Genomic DNA, 24625 nt, shown 5'->3' with positions numbered 1-24625 from the left:
CCACAAAGCCCACTGTATAGTTTATTTATTATTGGATTTATTAGAGAATCACCCAAGGCAGTGTACAGTAGGTACAGTTTAACATCAAATTTACAATTTTGTTAACAGCATAACAATAGAAAAATGAACAAGTAAAGACATAGAATAAAATGGACTGTGAGGCAGATAATGCATAATAATGCCATTATCACACACTAAACATTAGTAAATAGAGGACTGATGTCTTAAAAGAGAAAGATAACTTGCAGAAAAAATTAGGGGATCATTGTTACATGATATGTAATAATTTAAAATAGTGCTTTTCAACCCAGTCCACAGAACACCCTGAGCCGATGAGGTTTTCAGCATATCCATATGCATGAGATCGATCTGCATTCACTGCTTTCTTGGTGTGCCCTGAGGACTGGGTTGAGAGCGAATGATTTAAAATATACCTCTTTAGTAATTATTTCAATATTTTTAATGTGTACTTAAATATTGTTATTTATATATATTTAATTCAAGTGATTTATTGGTGAATGAAATGAAAACCTTTCTATTTCTCTGAAAACTGTAGACGTGTGCTTAATGATTGTACTTTATAAATAGATGATGGAGGATGCATATGACTTTGAATGTTAAATATGTGATATTATTTATATATTTATTCAACATTAAAGTTGATACATAAGAACAAGCACTACTGCATGATTTTGCTGTTGTTTTTATAACACTTCACATAAAGATGATGATCCTTTCAGAAATTTAATTATAATAAACATTTAGGAGGTAGTGGATTAAAGTATGTGCATATTTCTATGGTACACCTATACTTCCACTTTGAAAAATGACCCCAGAAAAATTATGCAGTTACATTTACACTTCTACTCAGTATTAAACAGATGGCAGGCATTAAGAAGTTAAAGTGAAGCTGTATTTGGCAGGAACTAAGCCAGGTGCATTATATGCTATTAGACTCAATGTTCATTATCTAGAGATACATTTAAAGCCATTTAGGAGGTCTTTTACAAAAGTGTGCTGGCGTTTTAGCGCGTGTTAAAAATAGGCACGCGCTAAACACTGAAGACGCCCATGTATTCCTATGGGCATCTTTAGCATTTAGCGTGTGCCTATTTTTAACACGTGCTAAAAATGCCAGCGCGCCTACGTAAAAGACACCCTTAATAAGGTGAGTTGATAGGTCACTTGTCTAATTCATTAATATGCAAGAATCAGACAATCTATACAAGGAAAGCAGAAAATGGGGTGAATGGGAGAGGGATTGAGTGAACCACTCAAGCAGAAACAATGTCTTCCCCTTCCCTCCTTTTTCAACCACACTCTTTAAACCAATTAGGAAACAAAATACAGAGAAATATAAAAGCAGGAGTAACACTAGAATACTTAAACCTAAAGTCTTGATATTGATATGTAAATATTAAACTCTTAAGGAGCTTCCAACTTGTGTGCCCAGCACTTATTTTTCATCCAAGCATGGGAGTGAATGAAATGTTTCCTTTCACATATTAACTCATATTAACTCAGCTTTGTAAAAATCAACTTCTGTGTTTAAAGCATGGCAAGAGAAAATATAAAGCACAAGATCAACTACCATGATGATAAATACAATAAATAACGCGGGGACCCTTTTACTAAGGTGTGTAGGTACCTAGGCACATACAAAGCACATCAAATTAGAACTACTGCCTGGCTATCGTCTGCCCCGGGCGGTAATTCTAATTTTTACGCACATCCGATACGCGCGTCAGAAAATTTTGTATTTTCTGGCATGTGGCGCTAACCGGGCGGTAATCAGCAGTGTATGAGTGCTGACGATTACCACCCGTTTAATGCGTGAACCTTACCACTAAGTCAATGGGTGGCAGTAAGGTCTCAGACCCAAAATGGACACGTGCCAATTTTCATTTTGCCGCACGTCCATTTTCGACTTAAAAAAAAGGCCTTTTGCAGGCACTCTGAAAAATGGACCTGTGTGCGTCCAAAACACGTGCCTACACTAGCGCAGGCCATTTTTGGGCGCACCTTAGTAAAATGACCCCATAGGTAAATAAATTATGATAGTTATTCAAATGTCTGTAAGTACAATTTCAGCACCCTATCTGCTTAACTTATGCCATTCTAAACTTAAATGGATGTTAGCTGTTTTAAGGGCCCTTTTAATAAAGAGCGTTAAGCCCTTATCTGGGGGTTAGCGCATGAGAACAGGCTACCTCAAATTGTGTTAAAGTATTTTGCAATAATTTCCTGTTTTCAGGGCCACTGAGGGGGGATGGCGGGAGACAAGATTCCTTGGGCCCGGGCCTCCAAGGGGGGCCCGGCGCCGCAGTCCCCAATCTCACCCGACCTCAGCTCCATCGACCGTCCGCCACCGGCCGGGCCCCCCCCCCCCCCCGCATTGAAATCATCACAGCGCCTCACCTGTCACGTCTGTGACTGAAAGTGCAGCAGCAGCGGCAGATTGGATTCACTCTTCGTGCCTTCCCTCCCTGTGTCCCGCCCTCATCTGATGTAACTTCCGCGAGGGCGGGACACAGGGAGGGAAGGCCCGAAGGGAGGCAAATCAGATCTGCCGCTGCTGCGCTTTCAGTCAAGGAGCGAGGTGACAGGTGAGGTGCTGTGATGATTTCAATGCAGGGGGCCCGGCCCAGTGGCGGATGGAGGGGAGCGGTGGGGACTGTGGCGCGGCGGTGGCAGCAAAGACCTCGGGAGGGCGTGGGGGGCGGCCTTACCCTGTATCACAAGAAGCCCCAGTGGGACTCAAACCTGCCACCCCCAGGATCCCAGGGAAAATCTCAAACCATTATGCCATGCCTCCAGAAGTTAGGAAAAGGGGTGACAGGGAATTCTCCTCTTAAATCTCTCTTTAGCTTGGCTCTAGAACTACAGGGGAACCTTAGTCCATCTTCTCAGTTCCTCTCCACTAGTGTTGCTGCTGACTCTCTTATTAGCATCAACTTTGCCTCCTCTGCTTCTTGCTTCATTTCCACGTCTACCCTATCCAAGCACTGTGAGTCAATAGATTGTAAGATCTATGGATCCATATCTGTCTTTCTTATGTGTCTGTGCGTCTTTTTATATACCTGGTAGCACTTTAGAAATGATAAATAGTATTGTTACTGCATATGTACTTTTTCTCTCTCTGCTCTGCATGCACTCCTTGGGTTCCTTCCCCCCCCCCCCCCCCCTGAATAAAGTATGTAGTCTGTCTGGACTCAGAGAGAGCCTAAGTAAGTTTTAAAACTCACCTTTCTCTGCCTGAGTCTCTTTGCCCTGGCTTATCTTGGTTCCTGCTCTGTCTGACTTTAAGAACATCCCCAGAGGTACCGAGATTTTTAAAAGAAGAGTCAGTTTTCTCTGACAGAGAGAGAGAAACAGTCCGGTAGATATTCAAAGCAATTTAGGTGGGTAGAAAAGGCTCCTGTCTATTTAAATCACTTGGAGCTGGCTCACTGCCAACACTCAATGCCATTTAACCAGGCTGTGCTGCTGAATATTGGCATAAAACAGCCATTTTTGAGCCAGGCTGCACAGGGGTGTTAAGGGGGGGGGGGGGGGCGGAGTTAGAGAAGAGCCAGCAGTCATGCAGTGCTTGGACATGACTTGGCATTGAATACCTGGGGCTAATTCTGCCTGTAGCACTCAGTGTTTAAAAATGGTGACCAACATGGGCTGTGTATCAGACGAAGTATTGCCACTGTCTTTCTACTTCTCTCTTGTGCTCTCTCTCAGAGCATTGTCTGTGTTCTTTGAATTCTTTCTCTATTATTTTTAACCAGCAAATTAATTGCTGAAGCTTGTACTTTTCTCTCTCTGACCTTCACTCTCTATGGGGCCCTTATACTAAAGGGGGGGTAGGGCTACTGCCGCGTTGCCACATGGCAAATTGGCCTTACGGCCGGGCTACTGCAGGAGCCTAGCAGTAGTCCTGGCTTCTGCCACACACCAACTCTGGTGCTAGAAAATTACATGTTTATTTTCTAGCGCCGGGGGCATGCCTGGCGGTAATCGGGCAGTGCCACCATGCAGTAAGGGCTCCCTCAGTAAATGACCATGCACCAATGCCTCGGCTTAGCGCATGGCCATTTACTACTTAAAAAAAAAACTTTTACTGGGTGGTGGTAAAAGGGGGCCTCATCACACAGCAAACCCGCGCACCAGCACAGGGCACCTTTTACTGTCGCTTGGTAAAAGGGGACCTAAATGCAGGACAGAAATGGTGCTCTGCTTATGCTTTCTTTTTATTTTTATTTGCTGTATTTGTATCCCACATTTTCCCACCTCTTTGCAGGCTCAATGTGGCTTACATTATGCCGCAATGACAGCTGTCATTAACGGTAAGAGAATAATAGAGTATTGTTACAATTAAGGTACATTAGTTGTCAAGGGAACTGACATATGTCCGTCACCATTGTATCACTTATAAAGCTAATACATTTAGTATCGTTCTCCGTACTTTTGGGGAAAGATCTTGAATATCAGATAAACAACCCAAAAGGTTTCTTCCTTTTCTCTGTGAGACCAGCACCATGAGCTATTATAAAGTGGACAGAATACTTTAGCTATGAGCAACACAGTGTAGTTTGTTTTAAATGGCAAGTGCTATTACAAAGAAAAAGGGAAGGGCACAAGAAATACCTGAGCATTAATTTTACATTACAGGGTTGTTTAAATAATTTTTTAATGGAAATATTTTGCTCTACCTGAGCATTAATTTTACATGACATGTTTAAAAAAAATAACTTTTTATGGAAATAATTTGCTCTGTTTCAGTTTCCTACTGAGTTGCTGACATCATCAGTCATGGGATTTAGAAAATATGAGGCAGGAATAGGCTTCTTTAGCTACTTGTCAAATAGTTTCAATGTGATTAGTGATGTGACTAGTGTTTCTGCCTTATCCCCTCCCAAATCAGTTCTGCTGTGTTTAGTTAAGTAGGATGTATTGTAATGGTGATACAATTTAATATGTATGAATAAAGATTCGGCTCATTCCAGCTCCATCATCATTTGGTTCATTTGAAGGTATATGAACCTAAAATGTCCATTTGTATTGAATTTTACCATTCATCCAAAAATGAAAGCTCATCCTTTCAGTGTCCCATTGGTTGTCCTCCTTCCACCATGCCTCTGAGATCCCATATCTTCTATTAGTGCCATATATTCTGACAATTCGATCTTAATTTCTAGACATCTGGCATTTGAATAGATATAATTTAAAGTATGTTTTTTATTTGTATTCACAACCTGCTTAGAAGTTGATGTGAGGCCATTAGAATTGCTTAACTGTGTCTGTTCTTTATGTGAATAGAATTGGACCACTTAACTTTTCAAAAATGAAAGAATACTCACAGGCACAAGCAATTCCTTGTCTGTGTGTACTTTTTCTGACCAAACCTTCAAGGACACAAACCAGCTTATAATCGAACGAGAAAAACGCCCAAGTTCCGACCTAAATCGGGAGATGGGCGTTTATCTCACAAAAACGAATAAAGCGGTATAATCGAAAGCCGATTTTGGACGTTTTCAACTGCACTCCGTCGCGGATGCGGACAAAGTTGATGGGGGCGTGTCAGAGGTGTGGCGAAGGCGGAACTGGGGCGTGGTTATCTGCCGAACAGAGATGGGCGCATTTCACAGATAATGGGACAAAAGTATGCGTTTTTAGCTAGAATTTAGGGCACTTTTCCTGGACCCTGTTTTTTCACGAATAAGGCCCCAAAAAGTGCCCTAAATGACCAGATGACCACTGGAGGGAATCGGGGATGACCTCCCCTGACTCCCCCAGTGGTCATAAACCCCCTCCCACCTCAAAAAATGATGTTTAACAACTTTTTATTTTGACCCTCAAATGTCATACCACCTCCCTGGCAGCAGTATGCAGGTCCCTGGAGCAGTTGTTAGGGGGTGCAGTGGACTTCAGGCAGGTGGACCCTGGCCCATCCCCCCCTACCTGTTACAATTGTGCTGCTTAATGCTTAGTCGTCCAACCCCCCCCGAACCCACTGTACCCACATGTAGGTGCCCCCCTTCACTCCTTAGGGCTATAGTAATGGTGTAGACTTGTGGGCAGTGGGTTCGGGGGGGATTTGGGGGGCTCTACACACAAGGGAAGGGTGCTATGCACCTGGGAGCTCTTTTACCTTTTGTTCTGTTTTTGTAAAAGTGCCCCCTAGGGTGCCTGGTTGGTGTCCTGGCATGTTAGGGGGACCAGTGCACTACGACTCCTGGCCCCTCCCACGAACAAATGCCTTGGATTTATTCGTTTTTGAGCTGGGCGATTTCATTGTCCATTATCGCTGAAAAGCAAAAACGCCCAGCTCACAACTTGGCGAATAAAACATGGACGTCTAATTTTTTCGAAAATACGCTTGGGTCCACCCCTTCACGGACCCGTTCTCGGAGATAAACGCCCATGGAGATAGGCGTTTCTGTTCGATTATGCCCCTCCATGGGTACCTGTAGTTATTTAGTCAGTGAAATAGTAGTGAAACAATGGTAGTTTCCCTGGCTACTTTTACTCTAGCTAATGTTGCTAATAAAACATTTTCAAAGCAATGCAAACACTGAGCCAGAATGAGAAAAAGTAAATCTTGCTGCTGGCTTAGCATGGGGTATTTTAGGGAGTTCTGGAAGGTCATAGGGATCTGGGGTGTTAGGGGAACAGGAAAGAAATTGTCAGGCATGGAACCATATTTCCTTTTTAGAGACTGGGTAAAAGGTGGTGTACAGCAAGAATAAATCAAACATAAGCAATAGACAATTACAGCAGTAAAACTATTCAAATAACAATACAAAGTATAGTATACTACTTACAATGTCAACACAATATGTAATAAAACATTTTAATAGACAGTATTAGTAGAGTATAAGCAAAGATGGAACACACAGATAGGTAAGAGCGTAAGAGGAGTTAGAAAATAAGAGGCCCTAATTTAAAGAACGTTGCATATGAGGTCAGAGAGGTGAGTAAATATTAAAAATTATAGAATACCAGGGATGCTCACCCAAATTGGGCACCAGGAATTACACCTGGTTTTCTGGTGCCCAATTTGGGTCCTGAAATCAGCACTCAATGCTACTCTATAATGGGTGCTTATCTTTGACTGTCCATTGTAGAATAGTGCTGAGTGCCGATTTTTTTCAGTACCGATTTTTGAGCATCATTTACTGAATCTAGCCCATAGCGGCTACTGCTATGCAGAGAAGTGCATTGGAGTCTTGATCCCATCTTCTCTATGAAGAAAGAACAAGAGACAGGCAAAGTCCACTGCAACTGATGAAATCACAGACAGACAAGAGTGGTGTAAAATCTTGCAGGATATTGTTTACTGTTAATTGTATTTGATAAATCACTCTATCTGACGTGCAGGTCAGTGCAGTCTACAATAAAGAATAAGTATAAAAGGAAAGGAACGTGGGAAGAAGGGGGAACAATAAGATCAAAACGGAATTGACAGTTTAATGGGTGCAAGGAAGGTAAGACGGAACAGATGCACCATGCGATTAGAAAAGTGCTCTTAACAGGGGAGAGGTCTATTGGTGAAGGGCTATCAGACACAAGGCCCTTTACCGCAAGCGATGCTTTATATTGAATTGTAGAATAACTCCTGTAATAAGCCACCATTTGGACTGTCGTTACACCCACTTTATATATTGATCAGTTTATTGTATAGACTCAATCACAAGGGGAATAAAACATGGGGGAGGAGGGGGGGGGGTTAAAATTAAAAAGTTTGAGGACTGTCAGCAATATTATACATTTGTTTATTTTTGCTTGGAAATACTAAGATTGTTTTGTAACTGTTGTGCAAAAGCGAAATTGTGAGGTATGATTTGTCATCAATAAAACGTTGAAACATAAAAGGAAAGGAACTCCAATTCAAAAGGAAAGTACACAGATGGGCAAGCACATTCAAACACAACTAAAACCATAATAGCTGGTCGTGCATCTAGCCCGCAGCTGAAACCCAAAGGCTTGTTGGAAGAAATATGATTTTAGTAAGCTATTACCTTTGTAAAAGATGACTCTGCACCCAGGGATGGGGTCAAACTATTCTAAAGTTTCAGTGCCACAAAAGAAAAAAAGTAGACTGTTTTGTAAACTCATGGTAGGCTTCTTTCGGACCTGGTAAAACACAAGGCAATTGGAGTCAAGGGATCTTAAGTGCTGAGAAGCAGTATAAGGAATTGTGAGAGTGAAAAGAAATGAAGGAGCGCCTAGGTAGTAGGCCTTGTGTATCAGGCATAAAATCTTAAACTTAATTCAAAATGGGATGGGGAGTCAATGCAGGCAGATAAATAGAGAGGTAATATGGTCAAAATTTTTAGAACCTCAAAGGAGCCTAGCTGTTGTGATATAAAGTTTGAAGGCGTCTAAGTAAATGTCCTGTAAATCCTGCATAAGCTGCATTGCAGTAGTTGAGCCACACTGTTAGGAGAGCATGGATAAGTGTCTGCAGTTTTGTAGGATCAGGATAACTATGGAGATAGCATAGTTTGCGAAGAACAGCAAACCCAGTTCTGACAACAGCTGAGGCTTGTTGTTGAAAGGACAGCGATGAATCCAGGATAATTCCTATGTAATGGAAGGATGTGACAGGGCTGTTTCAGCGTCTGACCGGTTAAATTATAGCAGTTAAAGATAGGACTGCTATTTATGCAATCCGATTTAGCCGCTAATCTTATCCAGTCTGGTGCTGATCATCCGGATAAGTCACATGATATAGCCAGTTTATCGGTAGGCACTAACCGTGCATAGTCAGAAGGAGATAACCGGTTATCTCCTGCTGAATATTCGCCATTAGCTGCCAAAACGCTATTTAACCTGTCAGTGGCTGTTTCTAACAAGTTAAATAGTGCTCCATATTTAGGGGGTTAATTGTTAGCTGTGTAAATTCCCCAAGTTGAAAATTTCTCTTCACTTAATATGTGCACAGGTATATTTGTACCGGTGGACTTCTCCATTTCAGCCCAAATTTTCAAAAGGAAGCTCTATTTATATGAAATTGTTCTCTCCAGAGACACAAACATACACATGTGCACACACTTTCACTCTTCAGACACATGTGTGCATACACACAAATGACCTCTCTTGCTGTTCAGTCACACATATACAGGGGCGGACTGAGGGTGGTCTGGGCCCCCGGGCACTGGGGGTGGTCTGGGTCCTCCGCCCGGGTGCTTCCCAACAGCCCCCTGCTGCCCCTGCAACCGCAGCTGATGCCCCTGCTGCAACTCTCCTACCTGAGGGGTCCTAGTGGTCTGGTGGCCTCTGTGGTGGGGGGGGGGGCATGTTTTTCCGTGCCCACTGAACTGCCGCTATTCTCCCACTTGTCGGCGCAGCTGTGTTTTCAAAATGACAGCCAAGACTTCCTGCGGTAGTCTTGGAGGTCTCTGCAGACTCTGCAGGGAGTCTCGGCCGCCATTTTTAAAATACAGTGGTGCCGGGTGGGGAGGGGGAATAGTGGCAGCCCAGCAGGCTGGGCAAGAAAGAACTTGTTTCCGCCCTGCAGATGCCGCTAGATCACCAGCGGCCTGCCGGGCTTTGGGTAGAGCCTCTTGGCCCCCTAGAACCTCTGGGCCCTCAGGCAGTGCCCGATTGGTCAGTCTGCCCCTGCACACACATGCAGATATGTGCACTCTCAGTCTTCAGACATACACATAAGCACGTACATGCAATGTCAATCTTCACATGCATGCCCATGCTCTCTCTCTCTCTCTCTCTCTCTCTCTCTCTCTCTCTCCTATTTCTGTTGCTCATGTGCTCATTCAGTCAGTGCCCCTCCAACCAACTCTGCCCACCATCATTAAAGTTCTTGCATTTGCTACCAATTCTTTGTCAGCCTGCAGCAGTTGATCCCTCACATTGCCCCCTTCTTACATTGTTACCCTTCTCAGCAATGCCTTTAACTCCCAAGTGAAGCACTGGTTTCACCTGCTGTCTCCAAAGCCCCCAGGCTGAGCTCACATCCCCTCCTTTCCAATACTTTAAGCCTCTCTTCCCTGTGTCAAGCGCTGTCTTCCCATCATCTGGATCCGACCATAGTATCTGTTCTGGACGTGGGGGAGGATTGGAAAGCTACAGAGGCTAAACTGTGAAAAATATCCAGACACTTTAGCTATCCTTCTAGCTTTGAGGCAGTTAATTTACAAATCTGTAGAATCCTAAAAATAACAAAATCTAGAGTTGCAATCCTAACGTCCTAAGTCCAGAGCATATGTAACAGTGCCTCCTTAAACTTTTGGACATTAGGCATGTGCTTAGTTTACCTATGTCTTAATCCAGCCCTGCATATAAAGTAATTAGAAATTCGTACTCTGTACCTGCTGACAGTTGTACTATGACCTCATCTGTTTGGTAATTTCTGCTGTTTGATAGAATTCTGCTGGGAATGTGAAGACAGTCATGTCTGCAAGGAAGCTCCTGATTTCCTCATTACCACTGCAAGTGACTGATTTCACAGTTGCTTGAGATAATTATCATCACTATTTTTATGGTATTTCACTTCATTTTAATTTCTAGAAGCCCAAATGTTCTACGAATTCACAACTAAACGAATCCTTCATCTTAAAAAAAAGGTGTTCCCATTATGTTTTTTCACCCACTTTCCCACTGATTTCCATTAAAAATCTGGAGGGTTATATTCTAAGGATTTATGCTCCTAACCTTGGGTTCTTTTTCCTAAACTGCAGTAAAAAGTGGCCTTAGCCTGTGCTTAACGCAGGTCATTCCCATATGCTAAGGCTATTTTACCGTATGGGTAAAATGTCCGAGGTTTTCTATTTTTTTAGTTTTATAGAATGGATATACACTATTTTTTCCATTAGTACATAGCCATTAGCTTGTGAGTTCCTACCGTCAACTATTTTGTATGTGGTAAGGGCTCATGCACTAACCAAGTGCTAATTGGTTAGCGTTCGGTAATGTAGCTGCTCTAACCAATTAGCGCAGTACACGGCTACTCTCCGCTCCAACCCGCCCCAGCGTTAAAAAATGAAATATATTTTTAGTGCGTGGGAAGCCACATTCAGATGCCAAAATTATCGCGGGAGACCTGAGCGTACCCCGTGGTAAGGCATTTTAAGCTGCGGTAAGCACGCATTAATGTTTACCTCAGCTTAGTAAAAGGACCCCTTTGAGAGTTATGCTACAAAATTGGTCTCTCCGAACATTTAAGAGGGTTAAGGGTTTAAAATTATACTCATAATTTCACTAAGGGGTAAGTCCATAAAGCTGGTGCTAATTCTTGTGTAATACTTTTGCTAATACTTTCTGCCCAGAAGGGAAGGAGCACTGTTCGTTAAAGTATCCTCAGAACCCGGAGCAACCAAGCATGAGAGAGAAGTGGCTTCACGAGGACGGAGGAGGTGGGGGTTTGGTTGGTGTGTCTCCGACTCCCCAGCCCCACAGGGTTTGTTCTCCTGAAGATGCTGATTGGCAAAACGTGGTTCTGCATTGGAAACATTGTTTAGCATGGATTTAAAGCACAGGTAGCACAGGATTTGGTTTCAGTGCTTAAATCTACCAATCAAGTCTCTGTCTGAGGTTCAGATGGGTAGTAGTTAACGATTCCATTAAAAAAAAAAAAAAGATACATTTTGCTGAGATAGCTTCAGCTTTTTCTCTGATTGGCCAGAGTTGTAGAACAAATTACCAGTTAATTTAAAAATAATGGTCAATATGATAAATTTTAAGACATTTTTGAAAGCTCACTTTTTCAAACAAGTTTTTGTTGATGAGCACTAGCAACTGTGTGGTTTGTGAAGAAGTAGAAAAGTTGGTACAAGCTCAGTGTCCTGCAAGTTAAGATACAATGGTGGTGTGGTATGTTTTTATGTTTTGTTTATACTTACATTTTTAATGTATATTTTAGGTATGTTTGATTTGGAATCCCACCTAAATATAGGTGGACTAGAAATGAGCTAAATAAATAACTGTTTGGATTGATACACTACCAGACTTGAGTTCAACAAAAGACTCATCCCATAGATCTGGCAAATTAAAATGTCTTGCCCCACTGGAGGTTAGGGTTACCATATGGCTCCCAGAAAAGGAGGACGGATTGAGCCAGCTGGGTTTACTTCCATTGCTTGAAAGCAATGGAAGTAAACCCGGCTGGCTCAATTACTTCCATTGAAAGCAATGGAAGTAAAACCCGGCTGGCTCAATCCGTCCTCCTTTTTCTGGAGCCATATGGTAACCCTAACTGGAGGTAATGCTCGGTTGTTATCCCAAGCACTTCTATCATATAGCATTTAAATAACTCCCTTGGACCTTGGGGAAATAATTAAGTGAAATTAACAATGCCTTGTAGAAAGGCATTATTAACTGACTTAGAGTATAGGCCTTGCTCTATATGTAAAATCTTATGAAGATCCTCTTTCTCTTCCATTCCTCTGCCCTTTAACTTAGGTTGACAAGAATATCAAGTCATTGGTAACGTGGAGGAATCTAGTCTATCCAAGTTCTCCAAATTCCAGCAAAAGTCACAACCTTAGGTTTCTTAAGTGGAAGTCTTACCAAAAGAGTAGTCTCAACCAGTTATCTTGCCACCTCTTGGTCTGACTGATCTGTATACTCTAACCTGGTCTCCTCTGGCTGTGCCACAACAAACCAACCCCACACCACTCACCATGGCCGAAAAGCTCAACAAGCTTTCCCCCTCCTTACAGCATCCAAGCCAATACCAAAGGAAACAGAAAGCAGGCAATAGACTATAATACAGACAATGCCCCCTGCCTATTTGTGTAATGAAATCAGTGAGATCCAACTGCCATAAATTCTGTATTGTGTTATTTAAACATTTACAAAGGTCCTGAGGTTGCAAATGTCTTCATAGTGAAAGTTGTTAAGCAACAATTCAGGGGGAGAGACCGAGATAGCAACAGGACTAGCATAATTTTTTAGATTTTCTTTTTTTAATGTATAGATTTTATCATCTGCATATTGGCAAAATGTATTCAATTTAATTAATCTACACTTCTTCCCTTGGTTCATTAATCTCATCCCTGGCTTTTCCTACCATCTCTATGCTGATGACTCCCAAATCTACCTTTCTACCCCTGATATTGCACCTTGCATCCAAACCAAAGTTTCAGCGTGCTTGTCTGACATTGCTGTCTGGATGTCTCAACGCCACCTGAAATTAAATATGACCCAAAACCGAGCTTCTCATTTTCCCCCGCCAAAACCCACCTCCCCGCTCCCCCCCGTTTTCTATTTCTGTTGATGGCTCTCTCATTCTCCCCTGTCTCCTCAGCTCGAAACCTTGGGGTCATCTTTGACTCTTCACTCTCCTTCTCTGCTCATATCCAGCAGACGCCAAGACCTGTCGTTTCTTTTCTACAACATCCGTAAAATCCCGCCCCTTTCTTTCCGAGCACTCTACCAAAACCCTCATCCACACCCTTGTCACCTCTCGTTTAGACTACTGCAATCTGCTTCTTGCTGGCCTCCCACTTTAGTCACCTCTCCCCTCTCCAGTCGGTTCAAAACTCTGCTGCCCGTCTCATCTTCCGCCAGGGGTCGCTTTACTCATACTACCCCTCTCCTCAAGGACCCTTCACTGGCTCCCCTATCCGTTTTCGCATCCTGTTCAAACTTCTTCTACTAACCTATAAATGTATTCACTCTGCTGCTCCCCAGTATCTCCTCCACACTCGTCCTTCCCTACCACCCCTTTCCCGTGCACTCCGCTCCATGGATAAATCTTTCTTACTGTCCCCTTCTCCACTACTGCCAACTCCAGACTTCGCGCCTTCTGTCTCGCTGCACCCTATGCCTGGAATAAACTTCCTGAGCCCCTACGTCTTGCCCCATCCTTGGCCACCTTTAAATCTGGACTGAAAGCCCACCCTCTTTAACATTGCTTTTGATTCGTAACCACCTGTAACCACTCGCCTCCACCTACCCTCCTCTCTTCCTTCCCGTTCACATTAATTGATTGATTTGCTTACTTTATTTATTTTTTGTCTATTAGATTGTAAGCTCTTTGAGCAGGGACTGTCTTTCTTCTATGTTGTGCAGCGCTGCGTATGCCTTGCCAGCGCTATAGAAATGCTAAATAGTAGTAGTAGTAGTAACGTTGGGAGTTTCCAAAACACTTGAGCAAATAAACTATGACGAGAGTGAGGCACAAACACAAAACAGGAAATAAAAACAACGAATGAGTGAATTCAGCAGCAACTACATGAGGAATTACAAAGATTGGTTTATCGATTTCAGTGTTTCCTAATATTCATTGTAGAATGACAGCCTGGACTATCCCTGAGGACAGGAAATCCTTTTGCTGAACTAGTTGGATGACAGTGACAAGGGTCTTGCACATTTTGGAAAGCCCCCTTACATAATCTAGCCATGAGATGATGAGGGTAGATTCCAGCTTCCTCAGTATATAATAAGTAGGACCATTTTTTGCAGTCAGACTGTACAGACAACTGAGCTCCCTGCAACTAGAACCAGAGCGAGACACAGGGGAAGGAAGCGGATCTATCCATGGAAACCAAAATGAGAATGTTTTGCTGCTGCCCTGATTGTGTGCCTGTTTTCAGCTGCCCTGACTGAAGGTGAGAAAAATTTTTATATAGAGAAAAGGGCTGGTAAAATATCTACTTTTGAAAGGGCAGTGTCTTTTTAAAAATGTGGATTTGTCAAAGAATTTACTGTAATGATGGATTCTTTCATTTTTACTGTCACAATTCTTTTTTTTTCTATTTTTTACGTAATACTGTTTCATTTTGAATTTGAGCTACTCTTTTTTGCATTAACTATTAGTTGCATAATTATTGCTTTTCAAATCATAACGTATCTATCGGAGGATTACAATTCTGCCATATCTTTGGTAAGAAAAATTCATATCAGGGATGATGAATAGAAACATAGAAACAGAAAAATGTAGGCAGATAAAGACCAAATGGCCTATCCAGTCTTCTCTCTCTTTCACTCCCTGAGAGACCCTATCCCAGCTCATTTTCAAAAGAGAAGAGCGCCCATATTCCGACCCAAATCGGGAGATGGGCTCCCTTCTCCCGTGGGCGCCCAAATTGGTATAATCGAAAGCCGATTTTGGGCGCCTCCAACTGCAGTCTGTCGCGGGATTGAACAAAGTTGTTAGGGGGGGGGGGGGTGTCAGAGGTGTGGTGAAGGCGGGACTGGGGCGTGTTTATCGGCCGAGAAGAGATGGGCGCCCCTCGGCTGATAATGGAAAAAAGAAGGGCGGCAGTAGCAAGAATTTGGGCTGCTTTTTTTTTATCCTTTTTTTTTCACGAACAAGTCCCCAAAAAGTGCCCCAATGCCTAGATGACCACCCGAGGGAATCGGGGATGACCTCCCCTGACTCCCCCCAGTGGTCACTAACCCCCTCCCACTAAAAAAAAAAAAGAACTTAAAAACTTTTTTTCCAGCCTGTATTCCAGCCTCAAATGTCATACCAGCTCCTTGACAGCAGTATGCAGGTCCCTGGAGCAGTTGTTAGTGGATGCAGTGCACTTCAGGCAGGTGGACCCAGGCCCCTCCCTACCTGTTACACTTGTGATGGTAATGGGAGCCCTCCAACCCCCCCCAAAAAACCCACTGTACCTACATGTAGGTGCCCCCTTCACCCATAAGTGCTATGCACCCAAGGGAAGGGAGCTATGGACTTGGGAGGTATTTTACTGTTTTTTTTTTACTTTTTACAAGTGCCCCCTAGGGTGCCCAGTTGGTGTCCTGGCATGTGAGGGGGACCAGTGCACTACAATCCTGGCCCCTCCCACAACCAAATGTCTTGGACGTGTTCGTTTTTGAGCTGGGTGGCTTCGGTTTCCATTATCGCTGAAAACCGATACCGCCCATCTCAAATCCGCCCAAATCCGATGCATTTGCCCGGCACCAACCGTATTATCGAAACAAAAGATGGACACCCATCTTTTTTCAAAAATACGGTCTGTCCCGCCCATTCGCGTACCCGTCCTCGGAGGATAGTCGCCCATGGAGATGGGCGTCCCGCATTCGATTATGCCCCTCCACGTACTTGTCCAAGCTGTCTTGAATTCAGATACTGTTTTAGTCTCCACCACTTCCCACCGGGAGGCCATTCCATGAATTTACCACCCATTCCATGAAGAAGTATTTCCTCAAGTTACTTCTGAGTCTATCTCCTTTCACCTATATCCTATGCCCCTTTGTTCCAGAGTTTCTTTTCAATTAAAAGAGACTCACCTCCTGTGCATTTATGCCGGTAGGTAAACATCTCTATCATATCTCCCCTCTCCTGCCTTTTTTCCAAAGTATACATATTGAGATCTTTGAGTCTGTCCCCATACACTTTATGATGAACACCACTGACCATTTTAGTAGCTTCCCTTTGGACCGACTCCATCCTATCATGTCCTTTTCCCCACTAGCCAGTCCTGTCCCTATGCACCCAATCATCCTTCTAGCTTTCGCTGTTGCATTTTCTACCTGTTTGGCCTCTTTAAGATCATCACATATGACCACACCCAAGTCCTGCTCTTCTTTCATGCACAAACGTTCTTCACCCTCTAAACCGTACTGTTCCCTCAGATTATTGCTGCCTAAATGCATGTCCCTGCATTTTTTGGCATTAAATCTTAGCTGACAAATTCCAGACCATTCCTCTAGCTTCAATAAATCCTTCCTCTTGTTATCCACACCCATCAGGGGTATCTACCCTATTGCAGGTTTTGGTATCATCCACAAAGAGGCAACATTACCAGACAGCCCTTCAGCAATATCACTTAAGATGTTTTAAAAAACTGGTCCAAAAACCGAACCTTTACAACACAACTGGTAACATCCTTTTCCTCGGCATGAGCTCCATTTACCACTACCCCCTGTCACCTTCCACTCAACCAGTTCCTAACCCAGTCAGTCACTTTAGGGCCCAATACCGAGGGCACTCAGTTTATTTATTAGCAGGGCTTTTTTTGAGGGGGTACTTGGGGGTACTGAGTACGGCACCTTTTCCATTGTCTGCTAAAATTGACCTATGGACTCCAAGTTTTAACACAAAGAGCTCAGGCTCTACACACTAATTCTGCCTTGTCATAGGTTCTGTGACTAGTTGCAGGGGGCCTGGCTATTGTGGGGAGGGCCCCTCAGTGATTACCCCCACCCCTGAAGGGTGGCCTAGCATTTGAGTACCGGCACCTTTTTCACTAGAAAAAGTGCACTGTTTATTAGTCATCTATGCGGAACCATTTCAAAGGCTTTGCTAAAATCTAAATACACCACATCTAGCACTCTCCCTTGATCCAACTCTCTGGTGAGCCAGTCAAATAAATTAATCAGATTTGTCTGACAAGACCTGCTTCTAGTGAAACCATGTTGCCTTTGGTCCTGTAATCCAGAAACTTTACTATTCTTATCAGCTTGTAGTTCCCAACCTCTTCCTTACTCTGCTTTTGTGGAGAGAATCCAATCTGCCCTTCTCCATTCCTCCGGGACCACTCCTGACTATAAAGAAGCATTGCTTTGTCCTCCTTTGGTATAGCTAGCTCCTCATGAACACAGTCCTCTGAAAATCTTTCTGTTCCTAGTTGTATTTGGCTTCTGCAGTCCTTCTCCTGTCCCTTCAGCTGTGAACACAGAACAGAAATATTTGTTAATTCTGCCTTACCTTTAGCAGCTTCTACCTATTCCTCTCCTTCGCCTTTCACTCTCAGAATGCCACTTTTGCACTTCCTCCTATCTCTAACATAACCAAAAAATGTCTTATCCTTCCGTTTTACCACATTAGCTATTTTTTTTCTTCCATTTGTATTTTTGCTTTCCTGACTACTCTACCAGCTTCTCTTAGAGTTTCCAGCACAATAATACATAGTTTAAGCTCAGTATTATAATTATTAAAAGAAGTTCTATTTATTAAAATATGGAAACAATCTTAGTGGCGTTCCTAGGGGGGCTGACACCCGGGGCGGATCTCCGATGCGCCCCGACCCCCGGGTGCTGTGCCCTCCCAGAACAGCGCGATGCCCCCCCGGCGAAAAGAATCCCCGATCCCACGAAAGAACCCCCCCCCCCCCGGGTGCACGCCGCTGGGGGGGGGGTGCCGCGCGCCTGCCGGCTCTTCGTTTTCATGCTCCCTCTGCCCCGGAACAGGAAGTAACCTGTTCTGGGGCAAAGGGAGCATGAAAACGAAGAGCCAACAGGCACGCGGCACCCCCCCCCAGCGGCGTTGCACCTGGGGCAGACCGCCCCCACTTGCCCCCCCTAGGAACGCCACTGATCTTACTGCTTCTAAAGCCAAATTAATAGTGGTGATAATAACATGATATCCTAATGTTCAAAGCAGTCATGCTGGTATAAGCTAATGGTTGATTTCAAACATACTGTGATAAATTTTAATTGAGAATGGGATTTTTCTTCCACCCTTGCATTTTTAGATGTTTTGGAAAGTAAAATAAGCTTAGACCACAGATAAAAGTCCTGACCCGGCCATGGGGTAAAATTATTTTCCCTCTGTACTCATGCATTCATTTTCTTTTCACAGCAATGTCACTGGCACAGATGGGAACAGAACTGCGCTGCCAATGTATAAAAACTGAGTCCAGGTTCATCCACCCCAGGCTCATGCAGATCGTGGATCTCATCCCAAGTGGCCCCCACTGCAGCAACGTTGAAGTCATGTAAGCGTTCAACTTTCAGTTGCTTTTTTTTAAGTGAAAGAATATCCACTGTTAAATAGGGTGTAGCATTCAAGGCATATTGATGATGGACTCAATTCTGTAAATGGCACCCAAATTTGGGTGCCAAAAACATGCACACTAAGCATCTAATATAATAAAACGCACCGTGAACGTTCTATCTGAGGACAACGTTCTGAAGTCACTAAAACACTCCCTGAGTGAAGGGTTCGTGGCGTTCGTGGTGTGAAAGCCACCCAGCCGTCTCTGCCCCGCCCTCGCGTCAAACGTCATGACGTCGAGGGTGGAGCGGAAACAAGAACAAACAAATCCGGCAGCGCAACGTCAGGGAAGGAGGCGGCGCTCCCGACGTCTCCAGCCTTCCCTTCGCTGAGATCAGCCTTCTTCTGACGTCAAAGATGACGTCAGAAGAAGGCGGAACACAGCGAAGGAAAGGCTAGACGTCGGGAACGCCGCCTCCTTCCCTGACGCTGCGCTGCCGGAACCGCCACGGAGGTAAATTTAAAAAGAAGAAGAAAAAAAAAAAAAATGGAAAGAGAAGAGGATGGGCAGTAAAGAAGAACAATGGGAGCGGGGAGGGCAGGGAGAAAACGACAGCATGGATGCGAAGGGGGAGGGCAAGGATGCGAAGGGGGGGGGAGAAGAGGGCGGGCCAGGCTGGGACATGGGAGAGAGAGGAGCATGGATGCGAGGGGGAGTCATGGAAGGGAGAGAGGGGACTTGCAGGAAAAGGATGAATGGAGGCGACAGGGGACAGAGGAGCATGGATGGACATGGATTGGGAGGGCAGGCCTCAGGGAGAGAGGGGAATTGCTGAAAAGGGATGAATGGAGGGGGCAGGTGACAGAGGAGCATGGAAGGGCATGGATTGGGAGGGCAGGGCTCAGGGAGAGGGGAATTGCTGGATAGGGATGAATGGAGGGGACAGATGGGCATGGATGGATATGGATTGCACAGCAGGGCTCAGGGAGAGAGGGGAATTGCTGGATATGGATGAATGGAGGGGGCAAGTGACAGAGGAGCATGGATGGCCATGTATTGGGAGGGCAGGGCTCAGGGAGAGGGGAATTGCTGGATAGGGATGAATGGAGGGGACAGATGGGCATGGATGGATATGGATTGCAGGGCAGGGCTCAGGGAGAGAGGGGAAATGCTGGATAGGGATGAATGGAGGGGGCAGGTGACAGAGGAGCATGGATGGATATGGATTGCAGGGCAGGGCTCAGGGAGAGAGGGGAATTGCTGGATAGGGATGAATGGAGGGGGCAGGTGACAGAGGAGCATGGATGGGCATGGATTGGGAGGGCAGGGCTCAGGGAGAGAGGGGAATTGCTGGATAGGGATGAACGGAGGGGACAGATGGGCATGGATGGATATGGATTGCAGGGCAGGGCTCAGGGGGAGAGAGGGGAAATGCTGGATAGGGATGAATGGAGGGGGCAGGTGACAGAGGAGCATGGATGGATATGGATTGCAGGGCAGGGCTCAGGGAGAGAGGGGAATTGCTGGATAGGGATGAATGGAGGGGACAGGTGACAGAGGAGCATGGATGGCCATGGATTGGGAGGGCAGGGCTCAGGGAAAGAGGGGAATTGCTGGAAAAAGATGAATGGAGGGGGCAGGGGACAGATGGGCAGGGATTGGGAGGGCACGGCTCACACACACACTCTCACAAACACACTCACACCCAGACTCACTCTCTCTCTCACGCACACCCACTCACACTTTCACTCTGACTCTCAAACAGTCACTCTCACATACACTCTCCCAAACATACACACTCCGAGGAAAACCTTGCTAGCGCCCGTTTCATTTGTGTCAGAAACGGGCCTTTTTTACTAGTTATTCTATAAACAGCGCCCAAAGTTGGGCACCATTTATAGAATTTTGGCCCCTTTTACCAAGCTGCGGCAAAAGGGGGTCGTTGCTGGTGTTGGTGCGTGTTTTACACGCATACTGAGGCCCCCTTTTACCTCAGCTGGTAAGTCTTGCTTTCTGACAGGAAATGGTTGGGCAGCAAGTAAATCGCTTGCCATGTGACCATTTCGAGGGGGAGCCCTTGCCGCCACCCATTGAGGTGGCGGTAAGGGCTCCTGCGTTAACCCAGCGGTAACCAGGCAGAGCACAGTACTGCCCAATTACTGCCGGGTACACTCTGGCACTACAAAAATAAAAAACAAATTGTAGCGAAACTAGGGGTGGGAAGTACTTCCTGTATAGCGAACGGTAAGCCTGCATTGGGCTTACCGCTGCTAAGTAAAAGGAGCTCTGAGTCCATCATCAATATGCCTTTCATGTTAGAAAACGAGAGCGGCATAACTCAGTCAGTTCTGAACTGGCATTGACTGAGTTATCGCACTTGTTTTCTAATATAGTTCTGGGATAAGGACTTGTCTCTCATGCCTTTGGCAGGCAATACTCCAATAAACGGGACACAGATCTTTAATTTGTATAGCGTCGATCAAACACACAATGACCCGATATGGGTTGTGTATTGGCGCAATGTGCCTGCCTCAGGGGTCGTATATTGAGTATTGCCTGCCAAAGGCATGAGAGACAAGTCCTTGGTGCTTTTTTTTTTTTTTTTTTGCTTATGGTTTGTGTTCTGTGCTTTGGACCCTCTCTGTGCTGTTTTATGCACAATTCAGACACACAATTTTGAGCGCTATATATAGAATTAGGGGAAATATGGAGGATTATCAAATGCCCACACAGAGCAAACTTAGAAGCCCTTGTACTAAATTGTGTTAGACTGTTAACACATGGTGTGATATGCGTTAACAGCTAATGCACAAATGTGTTAACAGCGTACATAGTATATTTACAGTTTGCTGCAGTAAGTTTATGTTTATTCATAAATTTCATATACCGCCTTATCAAAATTTGGTCAAAACAGTTTACATTTATAAAATTCATAAAATCACTGGAAAAGAATGGCTTTTAAATTGATAGGAAAGTTGATACACTCAAACGTAGGATAAAGAAGAAAGAGAAAGGGTAAAACATGGAGAAAGAGGGTAAGGGGGAAAGAGATTGCTCACAAATCCTTCAGAAATAGGGGATAACATCATACAACCTACCATTGGGATGAATCTCAAGAATATCCTTTATTAAAAGCACCAGCAACATAGACCCGACACGTGTTTCAATAGACACAGCCACCTGCCTCAGGGGTCAGGAAACAGACTCAGGATGGAAGTGTAGTGACTATAACTGGTGCAGAAGGAAGAATGAACCTTTACTACACTATTATCACAGTGAATGGTGCATACAAGTCATGGACATGGAAACACCACTATGTTTCAAATAAACAGTTAGAACAAGTAAGGGACATTGGTAACCCAGTTGAAGGAAGCACAACAGATTTTGTAACAAATGTCAGAAAAGCTATGGTAGACTTCAACCCTTGTGAAAAGAATTTATAATGATTAAAATATTTGGTTTTATTTAGTGCAACGCTAAAGTCTGGGCAGAGAGTTTGTTTGGAACCGACTGCTCCCTGGGTCATAAGAATCATCAAGAAGATTCTAGAAAGGTAAAGCAAACCTCAGTGTTAAGCTGTTTAATGAAAAATTGTAGAAATGCATAGTAAACATGTAGAGATTCAATTTTATAGTGAAGCATTTAAGATGTCAAGTCAGATTGGTATGTATCCAAAATATTGATAATGGCCAATTTTTCAAGCCATGTGTTCATAAGCATTCTGCAAAAGTTACATGTTTGAATTTGTGTAACGTTTTAATTTTTTTTCACATAAAAGGATGGGGTTTGGGCTGTTCTATTACAAATTGCTTGTTCTAACAAAATTCATTAAAACCTCATTTTTGACACACTCGGGCCCCTTATAAAACATGAGGAAAATATCCATTCAGGTTAGGTTTAGTTGGATAGCAATTTGTTCTCTAGATATTTGATTTTGGAAATCATGTATCACAGCTTTTACCATGCTCCTTTTCATATAATAATAAAAATCTGGCCAATATGCAGCTATGGTGCGCAAAGCTTTTTTGAACTGCTGTCCAGCATGGGCTAAATTAGACCCAGATATTCAGTATCAGACCATCTCTAGGTACTGGCGCTATCTGGGTTTGCTGGCAGCTATCCAGGGACCACTAATATTCAGTGCCTATATCCCGATAGCTCTCCTGGCACATTAGAACTGCTAGTTATAGGCTTTTACTTGACTATAGTCATTCAGGGGTCCTTTTACTAAGGTGCACTGAAAAATGGCCTGTGGTAGTGTAGGCGCTTGTTTTGGGCATGCACAGAATAATTTTTCAGCACACCCGCAAAAAATGCCTTTTAAAAGTTTTCGTCGAAAATGGACATGCGGAAACATGAAAATTGCCGCAAGTCCATTTCGGGTCTGAGACCTTACCGCCAGCCATTGGCCTAGCGGTAAAGTCTTACACGGTAACTGGGCCGTAATGACCTATGCATGTCCAAATGCCACCTGGCGCGTGTCTGATACATGCGTCTGAAAATAAAAATTATTTTTCAGCCGTGCTTACTGGACGCGTGCCAAAAATGAAATTACCACAAGAGCCACATGGTAGCTGGGCAGTAACTCCATTTTGGCGCATGTTGGGTGTGCTTAGACACTTATGCAGCTTAGTAAAAGGGCCCGTCAGGTACCTGCTCTGTATATCGGTGGTGCCTGGATAACTTCTGGTTCTGTCTCCGGATCACCCGGCACTAATCGAATAGTTTCAGGGCTGTCACACATGATAGTCAGCAACACTATCCGGTTAACTGCTGCTGAATATCATATGAATGGCCTGTCAGCAGGAGTTAATGGGGAAAGAGACGCTCCAGCCCAATTCCACTGAATATTACTGAATATCAATATTTATTTTACAAGCGAAGAAAAAATGTTACTAGCTAACAAGAAAATTAGCTCTTTGGAAAATGAAATGTTGATTATTTGCTTTAGAATAGATAGAATTATTTGAATGGGCAGTATTCTGAAAATACCATGAAAATGCTTCCCAGATGACTGTATGGTGTAGGGGTTAGGGCTGGCTTCCCTGACTGCAGGGGATATGGGTTTGATTCCCACTGTAGATGTTTTTGGTTACTCTTGGGGAAGCCACTACTTATCCTAGGATTGGTAGCATGGAACCTTGCTACTATCTAGGATTCTGTCAGGTACTTGGGACCTGGATTGGCCACTGTTAGAAACAAGATACTGGGCTACATGGACCATTGGTCTGACCCAGCATGGATATTTTTAAATGTACTCCAGTGTATCTCTTCTGACCTTTAAGCATGCAAAAAATGTGTTTCAGGCACAGATGTACAAATTTCTAACAAAATAAGACCCACGGAATGAGTGTTATATATTTTTGTATTGTTCATTAGTTTATTTGGTGCTTCAATTGACTTGTTTCTAACATTCATTGTTTCTTTCCTTAAAGCTCTAAACCCACACCTGGGAGCCAGTTATAAGGAAGATGAAGAGACTGAAGACACCAAACAGCACTGTAACTTCTCAGGGAGCCCTATAATGGGTAGAAGCCATGGTGACATGATGAAGCAAGATATCAGTTTATAGTGTGGTGCAGCCTGTGACATATGCCTGAGTGTTTGTTTGTTTATATATTTATTGATTATTTATTAATAAGTTAAATATTATAATATATTTTCATGGATATTTGCAATGTTATGTCACTTTAATGAAGAGGTTATAATGCAGGAATATTAGGTTTTGCTTATTGGAAAACATGAATAGATTTGAAAACAATTTTAGTAGTCTCATAATGAGAGTGTAATAATCTCTGGCCGCACTGGCTTTGGAAGAGGTTACTCTCCAGTCCTCTGTGAAGAACACTGCTTTGAAACCTATCACCACCAAACGCTGTTGGTGGATCATACTGAATCAAATTAAAAGAAAAAATATCCTTTGGTATGTATCGAAGGATAGATATTAGAAACCCAGAGCACTACCCTAACCAAGGTAGAGGTTGAAAGAGGTCACCAAA

General features: G+C 43.8%; 1 protein-coding gene across 1 annotated transcript; it reads left to right on the top strand.

The window, feature by feature from the left end:
• Positions 1 to 4315: 4315 nt before the first annotated feature.
• On the top strand, positions 4316 to 24208 carry LOC115459114 (interleukin-8-like). The gene is made up of 5 exons (XM_030188979.1): positions 4316 to 4334; positions 14511 to 14564; positions 18491 to 18626; positions 22096 to 22179; positions 24062 to 24208. The coding sequence occupies exons 1-5, from the start codon at positions 4316 to 4318 to the stop codon at positions 24090 to 24092; spliced, it is 324 nt and encodes a 107-aa protein (XP_030044839.1). The 3' UTR covers positions 24093 to 24208.
• The last annotated feature ends 417 nt before the right edge of the window (positions 24209 to 24625 follow it).

The sequence above is a fragment of the Microcaecilia unicolor genome, unplaced genomic scaffold (genome assembly GCF_901765095.1).
Source record: "Microcaecilia unicolor unplaced genomic scaffold, aMicUni1.1, whole genome shotgun sequence".
NCBI classification, from domain to species: Eukaryota; Metazoa; Chordata; class Amphibia; order Gymnophiona; family Siphonopidae; genus Microcaecilia; species Microcaecilia unicolor.
This window is presented reverse-complemented; position numbering and strand designations above follow the sequence as displayed.